Source organism: Emydura macquarii, unplaced genomic scaffold, assembly GCF_026122565.2.
Source record: "Emydura macquarii macquarii isolate MOO-44397 ecotype Brisbane River unplaced genomic scaffold, CSIRO-AGI_Emac_v2 contig_2897, whole genome shotgun sequence".
Lineage (NCBI taxonomy): Eukaryota > Metazoa > Chordata > Testudines > Chelidae > Emydura > Emydura macquarii.
In genome coordinates, this window is record NW_027133034.1 from 33,182,420 (window position 1) to 33,207,940 (window position 25,521).

The window sequence follows — 25,521 nt, forward strand, 5'->3', positions numbered from 1 at the left end:
TTTCCCTTTACTGTAAGCATTCTAAAACATTTTTTAAAACAGCTGAAAATTACCCAATACAACCTTTCTGTCAAATGAGTGGGATTTTTCCTCTTCAGGATTGCACATGTGTATGTACAGACATTTGCAAAGAACACTGCTCATGCTCTAGTTCTATTCTGTCAAATAAGATTCAGGCTGTTTGATGTCTGTGGAAAAGCAGTAATGCCCCCAAGGGAAGGAAAAGGAATGCATTTAAGCAAGGAAAAGCCAACTGTTACATATAACTAATTTTTGTGTGCCTGAAAAAATTGTGCATTAACACAGTTCTTTCCTTTGCTGAGTGTGAGAAATCCCAGTAATGCAGTTTCCTCATTCTAGGAGTTAAATCAGTAACATTTGCAGTCATGGGGAGATTGCTAAGTGTAACCTAATAGGACTACTTACAAATCTAATTATTTTTTTTTCTTTTTCAGGAGAGGAAGATTGGGTGGTTGAGTCTTTTAAAACAGATTTTAATTCTGCCCCTTACCCTTGGTCTTCTAAGATTTTTCTTAAGAAGTGAAGGCTAGATAGTGTCTTAGTGCCTATCAGTATTGCTTCAGACTGTCTGGAGCACTGATTAAAAAAAAAAGAATCTTTGTTTTCAAATATAAATTTCTCTATATTTTGTTTTTTAACTTGGAGCATTTTAAAATAAAATAGTGTAAGAGAATTCTGTCTGATATCTTGTTGCATGCAGAACTCATCCTCTAAACAAGAGTTTTAATTCAGTGCATTTGGGCAATCAAAAATTAAAAAAAAAAACAATCCTTTTTATGAACAATTTTCCCAGTTTCCCTTGTCTGGTAGGGAAATATCCTTATTTTTCATAATGGAATATTGTGGCACAGAGATGCTCAGTGACTTGTCCGATGTCTCTCAGGAAATCTGTAGTAGAGCTGGGAATAGAAGACTAGGAGTCGAGTAATTTTGTAATATTAACTATAGAATGCATTTATCTACGGTGCGTCCTTATCTTATAATATATTTTGCAGCAGAAACTATATGATGAAACCATCAACTGTACCTTACTGATATTTCTGTTAATGTGTTTTTTAGATACCTGTCAAGTAGCAGGAGCTAACAATGCTAACTTCACTTGCAATACCAGCAACAAATCTTCACTCTCCAACTACCTCTATGTCTTCATCCTGGCACAGCTGCTACTGGGAGTAGGAGGAACTCCCTTGTACACTTTGGGGACAGCCTTCATTGATGATAGTGTCCCAAAACACAAATCTTCTCTCTACATAGGTAATATTATTTTAAAATTTAAACTGGTAGCAAATAATTGTTGAATGGACAGTTTATAAGTGTGCTAATTAAAAAAAATCTGATTGTAGAAAGTGATCATAAATGTTGTAAACACAACACTTCTCATTCAGGAGCTGAAGTAATAGATTTACTAGTTTACTGCTTAGTTACAGTGAGATTGTTTCTGCAGTGGTTTCTGTAATAGTTGGCATGTAGATATTTTGGAAGCAGACAAGGCTATGCTTATTGTCTCAGCAGGCTGGACATTTGTTATATGGCTCTTTTATTTGTTTAATAGGGCTAGGGTCAGGACAAACCCAGAGTATCTTGAACACTTCATCCAACCTTTTATTTTCATATGTAAACAAGTGGATGAGATGAGAATGTGAGGTGTTTACATTGTATTAAACTGTTTACGTTTAAACGATCTGTAGCTAAAGCTGGCATCTGCTCTGAAATAGAAGAGTCAGGAGCTGAAAACTGTCAATTCAGCAGCCACTTCCTACTGTATTATTTAATGGCTGTACCATATTCCCTTGTGGGTATTTGGTCAGTGTGGGAAGTAGTGCTTCACATGAACATAACACATTCTATAGCTGGGTATTTAGGTGAAGGTTCTACATGGGGATTATAGCAAAGCAGGCCTTTACTTCAGGTATAGAACAAAGACACTGTATACTTTCAATATTCACCATCCTCCCTTTAGAAATATCTCATGTCTAGTGTTCTGGGGCTCTGGTTTGTGAATCACAAATGCTATATGAATTGTTCCGATATACCATTTCTTGTGCAGTTACTGGTTTTACTGTTTCTAGTCTTTCTCCAGATCAGGGGTGTCTTTAGCATGGTTTCAAATGTATCCACAGAAATCATGAAACCAAGGGAACAAACATACACTTCTCCCAGCCCAGTGTGGCGGAGAAGCCCAGGGGTAGGGGAGGAGGCTAGAGAGCAACACTTGTCACTCAGGGCTGGGCCCAAATCCTGGCTCAGGGCATTGTGACCTGATGCACTGGGTCATAGCGTCACTCAGATTTGACCTGACCTCCCCTTGTCATGATAGAGGAGTGGCCAGGCCAAACCCGAGTGGTGCTATGACCTGTACACCAGGTCACAATGCCACTCTCTCAAATTTGGCCCAGCCACCCTTCCATCATGATGGAGGGATGGTCGGATCAAACCTGTGTGGCACTATGACCCCACATGCCAGGTTCCAATGCCCAGAGCAGGGAGCTTGGCCCAGTCCTGCAGGACCGGAGCTGCCGCTACAGGGTGAATACAAGGTAATCTCACTATCCAGGCCCCCCATTTTCCCTTTTCATTGGGCTAGGTTTAGGATTGTGGTGCCTGGGTGGGGAGTGCTTCTGTGGGTGGTTGGTGCCCCCTCAGCAGTTTAGTGTAATGCATCCTTTGAATCGGGAGAGTACGTCTGCTCCAGAAAATACTCTGTGATGAGGCAACTCACATGTTTTTTTCCCTCTCTGCTTTCCATTGGCTCAAACCTTCCTCTACAGTTACCTAAAGAATTCATTCTTTCACCATATTTTACCTGTGCATTCAGCAATCACTTCTTCCCTGAGGTTAATAAAGGAGTACATTAATTGTGTTGGAAGATTGCCCAAGGCTAAGATTTTAAGATTCTCTTAATCTGCTACAGGACAATTCATGTAACTTAACACTATATTTAGACTTAATTAAGGTTTCATTTCTATCCCCAAACTTCCATCCAGAATACTTAAAACTGTAACCCTTATCCCACTAGCTGTAGGCAAACCTTTGCAAATTATTTGATTTCCTTAAAACGAATCAGTCAGTCAATTAAACTTGTATTGAACCTTGAACTTTTAAGTGAAAGTTATTTACAATTGTTGCTGCTTAAGTAGCTATTCTAAAAGAGTGCTCAGAACCACTCATCTAATTCTCTTTCTATTTTTTGTCAGACCTATTGAAGTCTATTGGACTGCTCATGTGATTAAGGGGGACAAAATTTGACCCACACTAGAATATTTAACAAGTCTCTGTAGGGCGGTGAAGTGTTGCAAAAATATTCTATAGTAGTTTATTTTAAAATCGAAAGAAAAAATACCTGCTCATTAAATATCATCACTGGCTGTAAAATCAAATCTAAAGTGCCAACAGTGTGTGTGAGGAATTTGTGACATGGATGTAGACTTCAGATGAACATCTGAATTTGTAGTAGAAAAAAGAAATGTCATCTTAAAAAGCAGCCTATTTTGACAACACAACAAAACTAGAAGGAAAATCTAGCAAGTGGTGAAGTAACTAGGTTAATCCTTCCATGTTTGAGTGATAATTACTGTCCACAGGGATGCATTAGTTTATTACAGGCTGTCTACAGGGTATTTTTGCTTTCCCTGACAAATTTAGGCCTGGTCTACATTACAAAAATTTGTCGACATAAGATGTCGACTTTCAGCCACTGCTATAATTACAGTGGTGGCTGATGTCCACATTAGAATCATAGAATCATAGAATATTAGAGTTGGAAGGGACCTCAGGAGGTCATCTAGTCCAACCCCCTGCTCAAAGCAGGACTAACCTCAGCTATATCATCCCAACCAGGGCTTTGTCATTGCTCTCCTTGGGTTGGTGGAGTATGTCCTCACTAGGAGCACTTCCACCAATGTAAGGGGTAGTGTGGGGAGCTGAGAGATGCATCTCTCAGCTCCCTGCCGGGAGCCTGTGGGGTCCCTGTGGGCTTACCCGCCACCCCCCAACTGCCCAGTACTAGCTGGGAGCTGGGGCAGCCACACATGAACTTCTACCCTCCCTGGTAACCACCTGCCTCCACCCGATCCCGGCATGCAGCCGGGAGCCAGGCTCCAGGCTCCAGCCTCTCACCCCGTCCCGGCATGCAGCTGGAAGCCAGGTGACAGTCACCCATTTCCTGCCTGGTCCTGGTGTACAGTTGGAAGCCAGGCAGCAGCTGCCCGCCTCTTGCCCGGTCCCAACACGCAGCTGGGAGATGAGTTGCAGCTGCTCTTGTTCCGGCACGCAGCCAGGATCTGGGTTCCAGCCGCCCATGTCCCGTATGACCCTGGTGCACAGCCTGGAGATGGGCTGCAGCCACCTGCGTCCCAACACACAGTCAGGAGCTGGACTCCAGCCACCCGCCTCCTGCCTAGTCCCAGCATGCAGCCGGGAACCCAGCAGCAGCCACCTATGTCCAGCCCGGTCCTGGCGCACAGCTGGAAGCTGGGTGGCAGTCACGCAAATCCCCCTGCTCCCTGGTACCAACTGGGAACTGGGGCAGCCACTCCCTACATTGTCCCTTAGGTTGGTGGAAGTGCTCCTGGTGAGGACGCACTCCACTGATCCAAGGACAGCAGTGTGGACATAAGCCACCGCTGTAATTATAGCAGTGGCTGAAAGTCGACATAGCTTATGTCGATACATTTTTGTAGTGTAGACAAGGCCTTAGTGTGTGTGTTAGATTGTTTGTTTGTTTTTAAATTTAAAGCACCTCTTTTTAGTTAAACTTTTGTTAGGCACAGAAAGTTCTCTGGCACAGGGCACTCAAGCATGATATTTTAGGTATTTACCAGATTTATTTTAAGAGTTAAGTTACATTCTTTCCTTTCCATTTGTACATTTTAAGCAAAAACAAAACAAAACAAAACAAAACCTGCAAAACCAAAGTTCAATCTGTTATGAAAAGGAAAGTAACTTGACTTTCTGCAAACATCTGCTGACATTTTAGGATGTAGCCCGGCAGTTATTAGGCAGGCAAAACACCTCACCCCACACACCCAGAGTTTAGAGTTCCCATTCATGATCTTGTTCATTTTTCCCTAAAATTTTGTCCTGTGTCTCCTGGATTTAAAGTGCCTAGCAACTTGAGGGGAAATCCTGGCCCCACTGAAGTCAATGGAAGTTTTGCAGTTGACTTCAGTATGGCCAGTATTTCATCCTTTAACCTAAGGAGATATTCAGATAGTGTTGAAGAGCCAAGGAACACAGTTCTACCCCAAGCAAATTCAATCCAGAGATTTCAGCCTACAAGGAGGTTGCACAGCTGATCCTGGTCACTGTTGCAGCAAAATTGAAAACTTAATTTTACAGAATTTTAGCAAAAGTCTTTTTCGCATAATCAGTCATGAATATTTGAAAGTTAGTATTTGTCTCTGAAGGCACTGCTGTACTCACCTCTGCCTAGGGTACTCTAATATTGTGGCTTTTTGGCCTAAAAAGACTAAAGGTATGCTTATACTGAATGGAGGAAAAAGTGCGTTAACTCAGATTAGGTAATGTGCGTTAGCTAACTTGGGTTAAAATAGCAGTGAAGACATAATAATTTGGAGTAGCACCTCAAGTTAAAGCCTATAGGGTTGAACTCAAGCAGTTAGTCCAAGTTAAAAAAAGAGTTGTCATGTCTTCACAGCTATTTTAATCAAGTTGACTAACATGGGTTAGCTAACTTCAGTTAAGAAAGCACCTCTTTGCAGTGTAGACATGTCCTAACGTAAAATAAAGAAAGTGTGTTGCTTGTTCGTTTCCTCTCTAGCTTTGCAGGAAAAGAGAACTGTCTGTGTTGCTTCTCTGGGTGGACAAAAAGCTCTCCTCAGTGAGACTATCTACCTCTGCCTCCTCTCCCTCCAATGACTAGCAAGATGTGTTGAAATCCTACAGTGCCATTACTCTTGAAACTGATACCACTCAGATCTAAAGTAAACAGGGAGCTGTATTCTTTACTGTGCTTCAAGTGTTAGGGATATTACTGCTGCCAGAGCTGCTGACACAGAAACTTGACTTCTGGTCTTGGTACATTTAAAAAAATAAAGTACACTTTGATTTTACTTCTATAATGCTTTTATTTAGAATTTCTAAGCTACACATGTGTTCTCTTAAACATTTAAGTGCTCAAACAGACTGGCACTTTTTACTTTAAAACATTTCAGTTCACTTTTTAAGGTAAAAAATAGTAGACATGCTACCTAACATGGCAATGTTCAAGTGCTTTGAAACACAGAGAGAGAAGTGGCCATATGATTCAAGCACTTAGCTATTTGCTGTGCAATTCTTTCACACAGAAGGGATGAAAGCTCTCTATTCCATATAACATGAATCTCTTCGTAGGCAAAATGCATGCAGTAATATAAATCTGCTATTGTGTAAAGTCAAAATTACTTTTATAGATTTGAAACTCTGTGGGGGAAGAGGAAAGCCTTAAATAGTTGTATGGAGTGTAGTTGTTGCCGTATTCGTCCCAGGTTATTAGAGAGACAATTTGGACCAACTTCTGTTGGTGAGAGACAAACTTTCAAACCACACATAGCTTTTCTTCAGGTCTGGGAAAGGTACTCCAAGTGTCAACAATATTAAATATGGAACAGATTGTTTAGTATAAGTAGTTAGCTCATATTGAAGGGACCATTCAAGGTAGAGTGGCCCATTAACACCTCTCCAGTTATAGGACAAAAAAGGAGGATAATAGGTTACAGTCAGGGCATAATTGTAGTCCTTAACCTTAATTACTACGTTAATGAGGCCAATCTACAACTCTTTGACACCACCAACTATATAGAACTCAAAGAAGACCCCCACACCACAACTTACACAGGAACTTAAAGATATAATCAGAGAAACTATACAAATTCATCCTCCACAAACCCACCCCAGGGACCTTCTGCATGCTTCAGAAGACACACAAACAAGGATAGACAGGCAGACCCATCATATCTCTCTACAGCACTCTTACTGAAGGAATATCAGGATTCATAGAAACTGTCTTCAAACCACTCACCATGCAAAGGGACAGCTTCCTCTAGGACATAACTGACTTCCTTCACAAACTCTGCAATATTAACAACCTCCCTCAGAATGCCTTCCTTGCCACCATGGATGTCACTTCCTTTTACACCAACATCCCTCACAATGATGGCATAGCTGCCTGCCTCAAATATTTACAAGACAATGGACAACCCTCAGATATCCACCCCAAACACATCGCCAAACTCCTCTATTTCATCCTCACCCCTAACAATTTTACATTTACCAACGAACACTTTATCCAAACCATGGGAATAGCTATGGGTACTAGGATGGCTCCCCAATATACCAACTTCTTCATTGGACATCTTCAAGAAGAATTTCTAGACAAACACATCATGAAATCAATGATATACCTGAGATACATCAATAATATTTTCATCCTCTGGACAGACGGTTTACACTCCCTCAGATTTCCATCCCAACTTCAACAATCACTACCCATCCATCAAACTCTCTCTGGAGCACTCCCATACTAGCATCAACTTCCTGGACACCACAATCAGCTTCAACAGTGGAACCCTACAGACCATCATATATAAGAATCCCATGGATCACCACATGTACCTTCATCGATCCAATAACCACCCCAAACACACCAAGAAACCTGTTATCTATAGCCAGGCACTCAGATACCACAAAATGTATTCTGAGGAGAAAGTCTGGGATATACACTTTCTCACTTAAAATTGCCTTCACCAAACAAGGACACTCCACCAGAGACATAAATTAAATCATGGAATGGGTCAACCAAATACCCAGAAGTTGGTCCAATAAAATATATTACCTCACCCACCTTGTTTTTTAAATAATAGCTATAAGAGATCATTATAAAGATATTCATGATATAATTGCAAGTGTGTATTTTGATTTCTATACATCTTTCAAAAATCATTGCACTGAAAATATAAATGTGACCTTTTTCCCCCCTGCAAATGCCATGGAATTTTTTTTATATTGTATTGTGTGTCTTATGAACCTTTCTTATCTGAAATAGGCATAATTTTTTTCTTGAACCTTGCATTTTAGAGCTGTACATTCTGGTTAGACATGAAATGGATTTTTTTTTCTTTCTCTTTTTCTTTCTCTTTAGGAATTGGCTATGCCATGTCATTGCTGGGTCCCGCTCTTGGCTATGTACTGGGAGGGCAGCTGCTTAATATCTATATTGATGTCCCTCTAAAAACAAGGCAAGGCAGTGTTCTGCTTTTCTTCTGTTCTATTTTTATTGATCCCTTGTTCCTAATGGTAATCTACTAAAATCTTTGGCTACTTCATATGGCCTCATTGACTTGATTTTGCCGTGAAAAGGGGAATAGTTCAGCTCTGCTCATATAACAGCTCTTTTCTTCAGAGAATATAAGGTTGTTATTGTGGGCTATTTTTGAGAAACCCTCAGACCTGTTAGGCAACAGCATTGTCTTCCCTGATGAACTCCAAGAAATGAGACCTAAACTCTAATCTTTTCTGTAGGGGAAAGTTACTCTTTCATAATCAGGTACATAAATCTAGTTCCAGTTTTTGGAGATGGTGGTTACCACTTCTTTTGTTTATCAACCTTGAAATAAGCTGAAACTTGCCTTTTCAGCACATGAACAGAGCCGTAAAAGTTTCAGACAAATTTTCTGTACAGAGACTTCCTTTAGTGGTGACATGAGGGGTGGAATCTCATTTCTTTCCATATCAGTGGTTATGGTGCAGGATTTTCACAGTATCATTAGATAAGATAAAAAATCTGTATGGGATATCATTCCTCAATTATTTAGGACATAAACAAAACACTCTGTTCTTGGGATTACAAAGAAACCTCTCCTATGGTCATGTCATTGCATAATTTTTCATTACAGGGGGGATTTCTTTGAAGAATATATTCCTGCAATGCAATAGGAAACAGATAATCATTGGACTGATCCAATGTAACATTTCCTACAATCCTGATTTTGCAGTCATAGTTGCTCTTTGCTTTTGCATTTTGCTGATGTTTAGTGACTTCAGTTATGCAACTTCAGTGTGATGGGACTAGTACCTGATTCACATTTGACTTGTGTACAAATGCACTGATAATAAAAACATTCAGAATTGTTTGAATAGTATTAAAAATATGTATAGTGATCAGTGATGTGGTGGTGACACTCTACCCTACCACAACCTGCTTTTTCATTTCTCCCTTGTTAGTCAATCCAGTATAGTCTGGTTCAAGGGCCTTCATTTTGACTTGGTTATATTTATGGTATGCTAACCGAGTGCTTTATTTTACAAAAAAGTAAAACAATAGAATATAATAGGTCCAGAAAACAATGAGGAAAAATCATGGTACTGGGAGGCTCTCTCATAATTCTAATCCAACAACATTGACTGAGTGCATAGTTTTTAAAGCCACAATAATTTGGGGCAATATACTGTGTGACCAGTAAGCTATTTATATCATTATTAAATCTTCATTTTCCAAATTAATATCTTCTCCAGTACTGAGATTGATCCAGATGACCCACGTTGGCTTGGAGCTTGGTGGATAGCGTTTCTCTTGTGCTGTTTCGGAACATGGCTTCTGATAGTACCTTTTTCATGTTTTCCAAAGCACTTACCAGGTAAGTGTTAATTGCTAACTGACTAAGTTAGGAAGGAGATTGGGCTTGTGATTGGAGCAGTGAACTGGGAATGGATGCTCTGAGGGTCTATTCCACTCACTTGGCTTACTGTGTGACCTTGAGCAATTAATTTAATTGTTCTGTGCTTTCAGTGTACTACCATCTGTGAAATAGGCATAATACTTCATGGTCAGGGTATTAATTAAGCCTTATATAACAGCTAAACGGTGAATCTTAGAAGGCTTGTTGGGCAGAAGGAAGACAGTTAGAAGTGGGAGGATTTTTCAAAGATTTAATGGACTGGAGGATCACTGAGAGTCTAGCTGAAATAGGGTGAGACCAAGGGAAATGGGAGGTGGTGGCTAAAGTTTTCAAAAGAAAAGATGCCTCAAGTTAGGCTCCCAAGTCCATATTTAGGTGTTTAAATAAATGGCCTGACTTTCAGAGTGCTGAACACCCAACAGCTCCTACTGTCTCATCTGTGATTCAGACTCAACCCACTGCCTTGCCTGTATGGGCAGAGCAGTGAGGCACTGATCAAATTCTCCTAGCTCAGACGTACTGATCTCAGGAGCTTTATAATTCCTTTTCTGTTAGCACAGCTAGTATTACAAACAGGTAGGGCTCCTCCCAAAATATTTTTTAAAAATGTTTTGTCTGTGTGGGGAATGACAGAAAAAAGGAGTGAAGGAAGAGGAGAGTTATAAGTATGGAGGCAGAGAATTCAAGTGAAATGGATGGGGTAAAAGGGTTCAGTGAGTCTGAAATTTCTTTTGATGGGCGTGATAACACCAATAACTCTTACAGCAAAAACTTGAAGGGTGAGCATGATGTTCTCAGCAGAGCACTGCTTTCCATAGTTATACATTATTAATCTGCTTTGCACTCTGCATTGCTGCATTGTCCAATAAAATCTACATGATGTCTCCTCTCCTGGGAAATAGAGCATTTGTTGTAATACCGCACTTTCATTAAAGAGAAATTTGTTACAAGCACTAAGTTACTCATTTTATTCATTGTGTAAAATAAACTTGTTCTTCTGTAGGTACAGCAAAAGTACAATCTGAAAAAATTTCTGAAGCTCACCATGATGGAAGTGAGGCATTTGTTGAAGACCGGAATATTGGAAAAAGTTTTAAAGATTTTCCAGTGGCTCTTTTGGTAAGGTAAACAATAAAGTCTATGCAATATTTTTAGACATTCTTTGCATATTAGTTTATATAATTTTGAGATACTGACCTACTCATAAATGTGAAAGAGCATAGAATATAGAAACTTACTTCCTTTTACATAGATGCTTGCATAGGAAATAATTCCAGTACTGTTTTGGGACAAGACTATAGGAGTAGATACTGGATAATGTCAAAAGTAGAAATGTTACATAGTGATCTTCTCTTTGTAGCAGAGTATAATTTTAACCACAGTCAGGTGGTATACAGGGCACTTCCATCCTTTCAAAACGTGGAATATTGACTGAGCTTCCAAGGCTGCCACTGAGCCACCTATTCAAAGGATCCGGTTTACTCTGGGAGAAGGTTGGAATCTTTAAGTCATGTTTAGAAAACCTCATCCTGAAAACTCTTCCTCTGCAATGATTCTGGTTAAAAGAATTTGTCAGGAAGGACAGGCAGTCAACAGTTTAAAACAAAATCAAACTTCAGATGTTGGCTTCAACAGAGCTTATATGAACTATGACATACCTCCTCCTCATGGGAGAATCTGATGTCTAGCAATAAACCATGCAAAGACTTTCAGAACACATACAGATAGCAAACTGCCTCTGTGGTGCAAAGGCTCTTATCTAAAGTGGGTTAAAACAGCTGCAAGAGGGTTTTTTTTGTCAGTAGTCAGACTTATATGAACCATCTCTGTATATCTTTGGTTACTTCATGAGACTAACTTCAACCTGATGTGACTTCTAAGGTTAGACTGACTAAACTTTTCAAAGCGTTACTCTTCCATCATACACTGGGCATGAATCCAGGTTTGCCCTTTCTGTTACAGATGTACAGCAACCAACATAACTTAAATTATGGGATCTCTCTATAAATACAACATATGTCTTTTGGATGTATTACGCTTTAGAGTTACCAAAAGAGTGTTGTTACTGTTCATTCCTGTTACTACAGCATCATGAGAAATCTTTCCATTCTAATTGACTTCTGGCTAATTCCTGATCACCTTATGAACTCGTACCTGAATCTTTTATCCTCAAGAGTGAAAACTGCAAATAGTTTGTTTTTGGAAAACAGACTACTATTAATAACTTGTTTTGTGCGGATGTACAGTGTAATGGATCCATACTCTCCCACCCACTTTCTGTGCAGAGGTGTGGATACATCTTTACAATTTTGTTAATGCTTTCCCACTTTTGCTCAGAAAAGGAACTGGTGAGGGAGTAGAGCAGGGATAGCATGTCGTAAGGGTGGGATTTAAGCCGCTTGTAAAAATAACGTTATCTGAGTTCTTACTGCCCTTGAGCCACACACAATTCCAAATCTGTAATTCCTTTGCAGCCAATATCATTAGACAACAACATCAGATATGTAATTTCCACTTCCTGAGACTAGTACCTATGCCTTACCCTCTCATTCTTGATTGATTGAAATGTGACCTGGGAGAGAGAAAAAAAGTTAATGTGTTCAAAGAGGTTAAATAAGAAATGGAACTAGTTAGACGTCTTTTCTTCTATAATTGAAAAGGAATTTTTAAAGACAATTTCATAGATCATTCCTCAATATTGCATTATTTGAAGACATAGTGGGTTTTTAAAATATACCATAGATAATGCTGTTGACTAGTTGCCTTTAGTAATCTTTAGTAAACAAAAAAAGTGTGTCTTGGCACGGGAATCTAAGCCCTTCTATCTATGATTAGTTCTAGAGCTATATCTACGCTTAAAATGCTACAGCTGCACAGATGCATCACTATAGCACTTCTCCCATTGGCGTAGGTACTTCACCTCCATGACAGGTAGTAGCTAGATTGATGGAAGAATTCTGTCTGCCTGGGGACTTAGGTTGGCTTAACAATGCCACTCAAGGATATGGATTTTTCACACCCCCGACCGATGTAGTTAAACCAACCTAATTGTCTAGATTAAGCGTAGGTAAACTCACATTTTAAAAAGTAATTAGCTAGCTGTTTAGTCCTGTGGGCCCCCATGGAGTCTTCCAACATCATAAAAACTTCTGCTTGTATTCTTATGTAAGTGGGCTATAGGAAATCTTCATAGACTGTGCAATCAGAAGTGCACCTTACTTCTAATGCAGCTGCAGAAAAGAGTTGCATTTACAACTACCAAAGGAAAGGCAGTCATGAGAGCTATCTTGGACTTAGGTCGCAGACCTAATAATAGATAGCCTAATAATAGAGCCTTCTTCTTTCATAACTCATTCTTCCAGTGCTCCTGTCACCAGAGATGTCACACCTGATTCAGGAGCAGTTACGAAGACAAAAGGAACTAAGAAAAATCCATCAAAGAAGTCAGGGATCCTTGCTGTCTGAGGACTGAATGGCTCAGTCTATGCACAGTTGTTGTAGCTGGGTTGTCTGTGCCATGATGTTAGAGAGACAGGGTGGGTGAAGTAATATCTTTTATTGGATCAACTTCTGTTGGTGAGAAAGAGACCTGAAAGTTCTGGTTCTGACTGAAAGAACCTGGTTCTGACTCTGTCCTTTTCTTGGTATTGAGCCATGTATTCAGGGCCAGGACTCATGAGTGCCAAGGAGCTCTTCAGAGGAGCTGTTGCAGTCAATGAGAGGAAAAAGCAGGACGTGGAAAAAGGTGCCGTACTATAGTAGAAAGTCAGGGCAGACACCTTCTCTTTGTCCTCGACAAGGAGATCTATAGGGGAGAATATCATCTACTTTATTCCTCTTCAGCACCAGCTTTAGCAATGCTGTCCCCCAAAGCACTGGAGCACTCAGGATTGTCTTCAACTGTGACTCCTTTGTTGGCACCAATGGCTTTGATCAAAGCCTGCTCTGCACTGGCTGGATAAGCTTCAAAGGACAAGCTTCAAAGCAAAAAGAGGTAACTACAGCATCTTCAATGAAGGGAACTTTTATAACTGAATTTGAGCTCCAAAAGATTCTTTTGTGCCTTCACCAGACATCAGAATCATTCCAGAACCTGATTCACCTGTCCTGGAGGTTTGTCCAATCTTGGTGCCGGACCATATCCCTTCCACAAAAAGATGCGAGGACACTTGTAATGAAAATATCTTTGAACCACCATATGAATGCAATTAAGGATATCAGTCCCATGCAGAATCTTCAGTCTCCTGTCATGGCTTTCATGTTAGATACTTATTTATCCAAATACTGTGACACCTCTTCAGTCTCTGACAGGAGTTCTCTCAAAAAAAAAAAAAAAAAAAAAAAAAAAAAAAAAATCTATTGACAGAAAGAAAATAATCTAAAGAGGACTATGGGGAAGGGCCTCTTAATAGATCTAAGAATGCTAATTCTCACAGTTCTCCTTGGTTTCCTCCAAACTGGCTAAATGCCCCCTTCCCGTATGGACCACAACCATTGCCTTCATGGATCACAGTTTTCACAAAAAGTTGTTCCACAATATACAGGATCTATACAGAAGTCATCTGTTGCAAATTCTCATGGTTCTTATCATTGTGCTTGTCAAGGTTAAGAAATGGAGGAGCAACAAATTGTAAGTGATGGTGAAATACCTGCTTCTCAAGAGAGTCTTCCCGATCCTCCACTTGGTCATTCTCCATTGACTGATGAAATAATTTCAACTGATTATTTAAAAACCTGGGATGAATTATTGAAGCATATGGCAAAAACACAGGAAGTTCTTCTGGAGACCGTTCAGGAGAAAGTGTATAAATTGTTTGATATCATACAACCAACATCCCAAAGCAGGATTGAATTACCTATTAATGAAGGGATGTTGGATCCATCAAAAGATCTTTGGGCTACTCCTGCTGTGGGGCAAACCTGCAGCCAAACCATGGCTGCTCAATCTGAGCTCCAACAAGAGCTGAGGTGAGTCACCACTCAGGCACGCAACAACCCAGCTGCACCGACTTAGGCTTGGTCTGCACTAGAGAGTTTTGTTGACACTAGTCAGCTTTTGTCGACAAAACAATCCTGGTGTACACACTGCAATGACCCAAAACAGGACAGTTTTGTCTACAAAATAAAACCACCTAGAAGAGAGACACAGAGCCTTTTTTGGGAAAGTTTTAGCGAAAAAGCATGAGTGTAGACACTGCCCTTAGGTTATATCACTGTAAATAGCTTCCCGATTATCCCAGAATGCCCATTGTGAGTGCTGCTCTGGTAAGCAGTTTGAGTTTGGCTGCCCTGCAGCCATCTGCCTCTCCCCTTTCAAAGCCCCAGGAAGTTTTCAAGTTAACTCACCATGGAGAGCTCACTCCACAGCAGCAGCAGCAAATGCAGTCCTGCTCTGCCTGCCCTAAACTACAAGGGAGGGGTGTAACTCCTGCTGTGCTGTGCAGAGCCTCCACCTCCCTCCCTGGCTATGTCCGTCTCCCTCACCCCCTCCGCCCATGGGTGTACCGGATCTGTGTCTGCTAAGGGGTGTGGGGGACAGGGGACACCAGCTGGAGCTGTCTGTGTAGCAGCTTCTGCCTCAGGATTGGTTGCTTCCAGCTGCTGCGGTCTTAACTTAAAGAGACAGTGATGTGTGCAAACACTCTCACTGTTGCCCAACACACACTGTCTGTCTGTCTGTCTGTCTGTCTGTCTGTGTGTGTGTGTGTGTGTGTGTGTGTGTGTGTGTGTGTGTGTGTGTGTGTGTGTGCGCGCGCGCGCCTCACACATTTTCCCCTGCCCCCCCTGCTTATGTGGGTTTCTTGTGTTTGTGATCAGCAGTGTCAGTTTGCCTGACAGGGCAGTTTAAAAGCAACTGTCAAAGTAGTAGGATGCCCATGGAATTATGGGATTCAGAAACCTTCATCATGTGACACTGTGCCTGTCCCACGAGGCATTGCAAACCCTTCCTAAAGCACTCTGCATGCAGTTGCACAGTGAGATAGCTACTCAAAGTGCACTGCTTCTTGTGTTGACAGAAGAGCTGATAGTGTGAATGCACTCCACTGACAGAAGGAGAAAGTGAAGACATGCAACAGCGATTTAATTACAGCAGTGGCTGTATGCTGGCAAAAGTTGAGTCGACAAAACTTTCTAGTGTAAACAAGGCCTTACTCTTCCAAAAGAGTCTGCAGTGACTCAGCACTCAGGCATGAGGCAGCAATCTATCCCTGAGCTGAGTAAGAGTCAGATGACGCCCAGGCTCAGGTATTTCACTAACTCTGCCAGAGCTGCAGATCAGTCTATGCAACAGTACAATCCAGCCAGGAATCCTCCTGCAAACTCAGTGTATCAGACTCTCAAGATTCCCAGCCTGTTCTTGATCCTGTTCCTGCTCCAATCTTGCCTGAGCCCTGTTCCAGTCTAGTCCATACTCTACTGACCTGCTCCAGCCATGCCTCTGCTTCCTGACCCTCCCTGAACCCCAACTTCGACCTTTGACCTGTATCTGGACCCTGGCTACAATACTAACTTGGTTTGTCACTGGATTCTCACTGTTCAGCTTTGACCCCTGGATTACACCTGGGCTCTGGCTACAGTACTGATTCTGGCTTGTCTATGGACTTTGATGTTGGTTTTGGCCTGTCTCCAGATTTTGATTCCAGTGCTGCGCTTGGCCCAGTCCTAACCCTACATCCGTCTTCAACCTCTGCTCCAATTACTAGGCCAGACTATTGGAAGGTAGCGCCTGACACCTGCTTTCATTTCAGCTACTTCAAAATGCACTGATTATAGATGCCAGGTACATCCCAGGGTTATGGGCATTTTTCTACCCATCTGGCTTCATCATTATTGGTTATTGTTGCTGCCAATGCAAAATCTAAACAATCAGGAAAGTTTACTGGCAAGAGAGAGAACCAAGAGACTGGATCTCTTTGGGGAAAAAAGCTACACTTTGGCCTCCTATCAAGCTATTTTATCCAAATATGATAAACTGCAGTGGGATAGATTTTCAGATTTTAAGGACCAGTTACCATTGGCATTTAGAGACGAATTTAAAGCTAAAACCTCTCTTCAAGCTGAATTACATACTGCTGATTGTGGTGTTTTGAGCATTGGCTACAGGGATTGTGATGAGGTGCTCATCTTGGTTATTTGCATCAGTTTGACCAAAAGATGTATAAGCAACCACTGAAGATTTACCATTAGAGAGCCACAATCTATTTAGTACAGACTGATGTGTCTTTGCATTCATCAAAAGACTCGAGATCCACATTAAGGCCACTTGGTTTACATACTACTATGTTTAAAAAGAAATAATTTTGTCCTCAGTCTTCATTCTCTAGATGTAGAAACATCCAATCTCCTTCTTCTCCTCCTTCTTCTCACTGCCAGAGGCCTTCTGAACAATTCAGAAAGAGATACAGATATCGTAATGCCTCACTCCATCTACCAGCTGACTCCGCCAACAAGAGTGGCATTCTGCACTCCTTTCCCTATCATCCACAGAGAAGTGGTCACAACAGCACGAAACTGTTTGAGGCTTCTGGGACATATGGCTTTTTATATTTACGTGGTCCAGTATGTCAGACTGAGCCTCAGAACTCTGCAGGACTGGCTGGCATCAGTTTACTCATCAAGCCCCCATCATCTTGACTTAGTGGTGTAGATGTTCTATTTGTCTGCCTGCAACTAATACTCATGATAGTGACAGATGTGTCTGCTCTGGTATGGGGAACCCACCTGATTTCTACAAATGCAGGGTCTATGATACTCAGAAGACTTAGCTTTACACATCAGTGTCAGAGAACTGAAAGTTGCCAGAGTGATGCACCAAGTATTTCTATTGCAGATCAGGGGAACCAGCCTATTAATCCTCACAGGCAATATGGCAGCAATGTTCTAACTCAGCGAGCAGGGGGAACCCACTGTTCTTCACTCTGTCAACTCTACTGTGGGAGTTCTGTATTACTAACTCAGTAGATCTAGAAACAGTTTACTGACTGGAGTAAAAAACAACCTAGCAGACCACCTGAGCAGGTTGTTCGAGTCACCATGAGTGATCTCTTCACCCAGATGTGGCTAAATACATCTTCCAGCTGTGGGAGTTTCCCTAAATAGACATATTTACAACAAAGTCCACAAAGTGTCAGCAGTTCTACTTCCTATGGGGTGATAGCCTGGGTTCTGTGACAATTGCCAATGGTCAGGCAGGCTCAGCTACACTTTATCACCAATCCTGCCCAATCACTGGGTACTACTTAAGATGATACAAGACCAGGACAGAGTCATACTTATAGCCCCAACATAGGCAATAAGTATACAGGCTAGCATCAACACTTGTTCTCCACTCTATTGTCCAGACTTATGGGTTCCCCATTTGAACCCTTGGCTGCCTGCTCTCTGCTGCATCTGTCAATGAAGGTAGCATTTTCAGTGGCCATTACTTTGGCCAAAAGAGTTAAGGGATCTGTGTGCCTTAATGCTGGAGGCCTCCATGTATGAACTTTTTAAGGAAAAGATTTACCTGTGTCTTCATCTGAAGTTTGTCCCAAAGGTGGTTTCATCTTTCCACATCAACCAGTCAATTCATTTGCCTGTATTCCAACTGAAACTGCATATGAGCAGGAAGGATAAACAAGGAAGAACATTTGGATGCTCTTCCCTGGTAAACAAGGAAGAGTATTTAGATACTTTGGACATCAGAAGAGCTCTAGCGTTCCACCTGGACAGAACTGGGCACTTCCATAAATTCTTCCAGTTGTTTGTAGCAGCGGTGGACAGAATAAGAGAACAATCAGTCTCCATCCAGAGAATTTCTTCCTGGATGTCATCTTGTATACGCATGGCTAATATCACTCTGCCTACTAGAGTCACCAGCTCATTCAAAAAGGTTGCAATCAGTCTTGGTGACCTTTCTGGCATAGGTTCTAATGGCAGACATTTGTAGAGTGGCAACCTGGACCTCGATCCACATGTTCACCTCCCTCTTTGCCTTTGGCTCAAGACTCCAGAGACAAAGCTAAAGTTAGATGAGTTGTTCTCCAATCTTTATTGAAATACACTTCGAACCCACCTCCTGTTCTTATGTCTTGTGAGTCACCAAGAGAGGAATACACATGTAAGAAGAATAAAACAGTTATTAACTTGTTCAGTAACTGTTATTGTTTGAGAATTGTTGCACATGTCCATTCTACAAGCCACATTCCTATCCCTCTACACTGGAGTTCTGGCAGGAAGGAACTGCAGGGGCTAGGGTTGGCTCTGTTCTTTGTACCTGCATGCATTGGTGCACAGCAGCTGGGGGACCTTGAGCAGCCCAATGGTGCCAGTGAGGGAAAACGTTTCAGTGGCTGTGTGTTGGGTTCACAGATACCAAGAGTGCAATGGACAAAACATATCTCAAACACCAACAATTACTGAACAGGTTAGTAACTGTTTTTTCTCACTCTTTCCCTGTCTCAGTGACTATTCATTGTCATTATGAATGACCGTTCGTTGCCACTATGAATGAGAGTGGCTCCTTCTCCACAAATCCCCCAATTCTTTTTTTGGCTGCAACTGCTCAAAGAATTTTTGTGTTGACCAAAAATGCACATTTTAATTAAGTAATTATCTGTCAAAAACTTGCAATAGCAACTTTATCATGAATTGTCACCATATTTTCCTATTCCTGTAATAGGTTGAAATAAATTTAATATAAATGCCTAGACAACACCTCCACTTACCCAATGAATTTACATTTATAATAGAATGAAACCGTGAGAGATTTTAGAATCAGTTTCATTGTATTATAAAAGTAAATTCCTTGGGTAAGTGTATGCGGAGGTGCAATGGAGCAGCAAAAAGAAGGGAAGACCGAGGGTATCTCTGGAGCTAACTCTTTACTTCTCCCTAATCACTCATAAACTTTTGTTCCCAAACTTCACCCTGGAAGAGAATATAGTTAGAAATAAGAGGATGCAAAATAAAGGTGGAACTTGCTTTCTCTTGTTATTTAGCCTTCCTGACAATCTGATCTGTTCCTTTGGGAATCTGTGAAACAGCCTAATAGATAGAAATCATATCAATCGAATATCAAAAACTAGAATGGACAATTCATGTGTACTGGAGAAAAATAATCCTTTAGTGGGAATAACGTCTGATTAATCTATTTCAGCTGTAAAAGACAAGTGAAATGTGCGGAAAAAGTAGAAAAATCATATTGAGAATTTCAGAATTTGTAATACTTTGGTTTAAAAGTCTTGGGTGTCAGCAAACACTTAAAATGTTATTTTTAAACACACTGTAGTTTCAACTTTATTAAATAAATTCATTAATAGTAATACTATAGTGAAGAATGCTAAAAAAGTATTTTTTCCACCCAGATACTGCTGAAGAATCCTGTGTTGATGTGTTTAATAATAGCTTCTTCTACAGAAGCTTTAGTTGCCACTGGCTTTGCCACATTTCTGCCAAAATATATAGAAAATCAGTTTGGACAGTCATCTAGTTATTCAGCTACTCTAGGAGGTAAAGTGATTTTCATTTTTTTTTAACTCTTTAAATAAAAATATCTTGTGCTATATATAGCACTGCCTATGTTAATTAGCTGGGAGAGGAGAGAAATTAATTTGGGATTGGTGTAAACTTGCAATCAGAGTTTCTGTAACATTTAATACATAAATATTTTTAGCAAAAATTGGCTTTTTTATTACAAAATGTCAACTTCACAACAGCGGAGGACTCTTTCCCACACCATTCCAGTTGGTGGTCTTGCCTAAGCTAGGAAAACTATCATCTGTAATTCACTAGTGGTGCAACTCTACCAAAAGAACTCCAGGTATTTTTATCACTCATTGTAGGGTTAGGCAATGTTGTGATAATTTGCACTAGTAATTTACTCTAATTGTGAACTTAACAGTAAAAAGTGAGTGTAAGTTCGTAAGATATCACAATAACCTATAACAACAAATATTGATGCAAAAAGCTGCAAAATAGACTGGATTAGTCCAAACAAAAAGGTCAGCTGATCCTCAAGGACTGTTAAGATCATGCTTGATAAAGAAGAGAAGTGTGGAACCAGAAATCAGTGAGTCAAAACTGGTGTGTCAGAAATTAAGCCTAACTGGTCGCCAAAATAATGAGGGGATTGGCTATTCCAATCACATTTTCCTTTCTGGATCCTTCAAGAAAGAACTGGGGAGAAAAATTGTCTACAGGCATGAGCTTCACCCCCACTGTCTCCAGTGACCCTGGACCATCTTACTCCTAATGCTGAAAGATGTCCTGACCAGATCAGTCTGAGGAGAGGGAATCAGATGATACTGCTACTGCCACTAGCTCTGGCTGAATCCTGAACATCACCTGGGATGTGAGACTTTCTCTCCCACCTTCCCCAAAATGTGTCCTTTTTCCTTCCCTACTTTATTTTTTCTTTTTCCTATCTCTCTCCATTTTACTTCTGTCTAATTCAGGGTAGTTAAGCACTGGAATAAATTGCCCAGGGAGGTAGTGGAATCTCCATCATTGGAAATTTTTAAGAGCAGGTTAGACAAATAGCTGTTAGGAATGGTCTAGATAATGCTTGGTTCCACCATAAGTGCAGGGGACTGGACCTGATGACTTCTTGAGGTCCCTTCCAGTCCTACGATTCTATGATTCTTTGGGCCCATATATTCCACTGAAATTAATACAACAGACAATATAGTAATAAAAATGTCTTGAGTCCTGTAGACGTGAGCTTCCACCTTCGCTACCTCTGGTGAATACTACTTATGGTTTTCCTAGGATAGACTCAGCTAAAGTGTTAATCCATAGAAAACTTGATGATAATAATCTGAATGTCACCTGAAGTCTGTTTAACTTCAAAGTTATTTTAGTGTAGAGGGGAAGAAAGGGCAATTGGGAATTTTGTGAGCATGAGTATCACTTTGATCCCCCTCCAACTGCCCTTCATCCTACATCCCCTGTCCTGACTGCTCCATGACTCTTGTTATTGGCTCTCTCTCCTACCATGGGACACTCATCTTCTGTGCTCCTAACAGTTGTGGAGAGTAGACATTTTTTTCTGCGATAGAAAAAAGAAGTGGGATTGGTGTGGGGCTTATTTTATGGCACCACAATGATCTGTGTTAAATCTGGTTTTTAATACTAGTATGTTCATTAATGGCCTAGAAAAGGAAGTAGACAACATCTTAATGAAATGATATCAAAGTGGGAGGACTGAAACAATACACAAGAAATTGTGTATAAAGACTAGAAACAGCTGGAAAATAAAAATGAGAATATTGAGAAAAGTACAAATGAAAATAACATGCAATAAATTAATTCAAATAAGATATTCAATTGTGTGGAGAAATCTGAAAAGAGGTTGAAAGAGACCGTTAGGTTTCTGATGTGCTGAGACCACTGCCTAATTATTAAGATTTTGTAGGCATTGCAGAAAAAGAAAGTTCAAAGGAGGTTTTTGAAGGAGGCTAATAAGAGAGTTTTGCAGATGTTGATGGAGAGCTCTTCTCAAACATGAGGGGCAGCATGGGAGAAAGCACAAAGATGCTTGTTTGAAAATTTACCAAGTGTGTGATGGGATCATGGGCTGAACAGAGGTGAACTAGACCCTATTGGTGGTCAGTGAGCTACCCTACATCAAACGTACTGCCCTTGGAACCTTTCAGTCTGTTCCTTCTTTGACCACAATGAACAAGTTCCTTGCAGGAGTTGTACCTCTTCAGTTGTTGCTGTGATTCCATTTATCTATGACTGCTGCAGGTATTCACTTCTATTTCTTCCATGCTATCCTGTCAAGTCTCATTCTTTTATTTCTTCTGGGTTTATTTTTAACCCAAGAAATTCCTTAGAAAATGGGGTTGGGAGATTGTCTGATGAAGGGTTTGGAGGACCAAGAAGCCCAATATCTGCACTTTGTTGGAACTCCTTAAGGAAAATCTTGTGCTTAAAGTAGCGAAGGAGTGAGGAAAGGAAGGTATCAGCTAACTGAGGGGTGTACTGAAAAAGTGAAGAATTTGGGTGTGTGAGGGAGTGCTGTATTAATCTGATGTCTACCACACAGTCTAAGACTGGGCCATGTTTTTGGCAATAAGAAGTTTGAAGCAACAGCTGAATAATGAGAGGCCACAGATGTATGCATCTAAAAGTAAAGAGAATCATTTAAGTTATTTTTAGTGAGAACTATTACAGTAGTTTATTCATGCCTTTTAAAATTCCAGTAATATAGTTTGAAAATGAAAACAACTCAGAATACACCCTGATAATTTTTGATTTTTCATATATGAAATTATTCTAAATTGCATAATTATGTCTTGCATTTTTGTGTAATTGCTGGTGTCTTGTTTTCCTCTAGGGCTTGTATTAATTCCAGGAGCAGCATTAGGCCAAATCATAAGTGGCATCTTGGTTTCCAAGTACAAACTGGATTGCAAAAATATAATCAAGTTCATGTTAGGCACTTGCTCAGTGGCACTAATATTAAACACAGTGTTTATATTGGCTAAATGTGGGAATGAACCATTCGCAGGTGTCTCTGAAACATATAACGGGTAAATATATTTTAATGTACTCTTGGGCTTGGTAACAATGTTCAAAATGAGTAAACTGTTTTACAGTGCATAAAAATACTTTTGAAATTGTCTTGTTTCATTTTCTTAATGTATGAAAAACATACCTCTTGACAAAGTTGAGAATCCTCTCCATAGTTGAGTCCTGCTAGCAGCAGATGAAAACAGGAAAAATTCAAGTTCTTGTGATGTTATATGTCCTGTAAAAGGGTCTGGCGGGCTGATCCTACTCAGCTGTTATTTCTCTGCCTCTTGTAGATGTGGGCAGCTTCTGTGGTTGCTTAAGCTAAATGTCTGTGTTTCTTTGGGGAAAGATTTTTCCCTCTGCTATTTCTGTCAGTGGTTGGTTAATTTGTGCAGGTTTATTTCTTGGTAGAGATTCCCATCCCTTGCTCTTTCATTGAGGCACATTGAGGGATGGGCCAGAGGTTGAAGTCCTAACTTTGCTGCTTTGACAGCAAGTGGTCTGCAACCAGTAGACCTCCAGTTCTGTTGCATTCCATTCTTTCTTAAAGTCTAGGAGGCTTCAGCTCTCAGAGTAGAGAGAGACTTAGCCCTGTATATTTAGCTTTCCATGCACACCTGCTTCTTAGCTGAAAGGCGTTTGGAACCCAACAACGTAACTGGTAAATTGGCTTGCTTTAGATGGAGTGAGGTAGCTCCTCATGTCAATCATTTATGCCAGTCATGCAAAGGGTCATGGCTCTGGCCTGGATGGATTAAAGAGCACAAGCTGCATTGAAGTTGTCTTTTTGGAGAGCAGAAGAGACCTAGCTGCTGACAATCTACACAAGTGTGGTTTGCTCACTTGGGGTATATCTACACAGCTCACAGGAGCAAGCATGCCAACCTGGGTTGACAAACTTGGCTCGTGTTAGTGGTCTAAAAATATCTATGTAGACAGCACTTCGAAGTTGCAGCTTGGACTCCAAAGTCTACCTTCCTTGGCTTCAGAGCCTGAGCTTCAGCCTGAACTACAACTTAAAAGTGCTGTCTACACAGCTATTTTTAGAGCACTAGCACAAGTCCTGCTAGCCCAAGTCTGTCAACCCTGGAAGGGAGGCTTGCTCAGAGGGGCCATGTAGACATACTCTTGACGTATGTATGTAGACATACACTTCCTATATGTGTCTGCCTTCGCTGTCTGGACTGCTTAATTCAGCCTTCCTGGCCCTGATTCAGGAATTCATTCATTTTAAAAAATCTCCATACCTGCTGTGCAGCTTAAAATTTTGCTTCTAATTTTATCAACTGTTTTTTTTTAGTTTGGGTGTATCAATGAAACATGGTCTCTTGGGTCAAATGCTTGTTTTCACTCATTCTTCCCTTCTTTTATTCTTGCATAACCTCTATTGGATACTGACATGTAGTATTGTCAATACAAAATCCTGATACTAGAATGCTTATTTTATTCAAATTCAATGAGAGCTATCTTTTCCCTATCTAAATTAGGCAAAAACCTCACCTACATGGATAGAATTGTAGTCTGAAAGTGGCCATAATTATGGCTTCTTCTGAAAAAAAAAAATATGGAGGAAAAAGGATCAGTCAAAAAGTATTACAACACTAAAAAAAATACATAGTTATATTTTAAACTTACTTCCAGAGCAATGAGTTCTAGAGAGTGCACTCCTAGGAATTGTTTTAAATTCCAGTGGGTAAGTAAATCTGCACAGGTAGGTAGATAGTAGATAGTGATAGCAGTTTTTTAGTACACTTTTTAATCCTGGTTGTTACTCATTATTACAGTAGTGCTTAGATGCTGCCCCATTATACTACAAACACAACATTAAGTAACAGCTCCTGCCCTGTAGAACTTTCATACAGAGTAGACAAGACTGACTGACTGTGTGTGTGTGGGGGGGAGGGGGCGGGTTGCGGAAGAACAGAGGTGGAGTGACTTAGCAATGTGGAGTCTCCGTCAGGTGTCTGGTCCACTGGACTACACCAGCTGTCTTTGAAACTTTCAATTAGTCTGATTCTATGCTTGTGTCTGTAAGGAATCTGGTCGTTTCTGTTAATGGATTTTGATTTCTTGAGCAACATCAGCATTTCCATTTTCCTTTTGACACCCAATCTCCATATTGCTCTTCTCTAAGGATAATCAGCTTGCCCTTAATGTACAAGAAATTTTGTTTTATTCCAGAACACCAGCATATATATGAATATTGGTATGTGCAGATGACTGAATGAAACAAAGAGAGAGGAAATGGTGTGTCCTAGAGTGTTGAACTACTTTGCTGACAAGCAAAACACCTCAGAATGATCATTTTGATTATATCTACTTTATC

The 25,521-nt window shown here is 40.5% G+C and overlaps 1 protein-coding gene across 1 annotated transcript in view; it reads left to right on the top strand.

Moving 5' to 3' along the window:
- LOC137166975 (solute carrier organic anion transporter family member 4C1-like) overlaps positions 1–25,521 on the top strand; it is an 88,784-nt gene that overhangs the window by 38,237 nt on the left and 25,026 nt on the right. The window contains exons 3-8 of the mRNA XM_067568908.1: positions 1,081–1,275; positions 8,159–8,255; positions 9,532–9,653; positions 10,699–10,814; positions 20,042–20,186; positions 23,017–23,212. Of these exons, the coding sequence (XP_067425009.1) occupies positions 1,081–1,275; positions 8,159–8,255; positions 9,532–9,653; positions 10,699–10,814; positions 20,042–20,186; positions 23,017–23,212 (871 nt within the window). The remainder of the gene's footprint in view (positions 1–1,080; positions 1,276–8,158; positions 8,256–9,531; positions 9,654–10,698; positions 10,815–20,041; positions 20,187–23,016; positions 23,213–25,521) is intronic.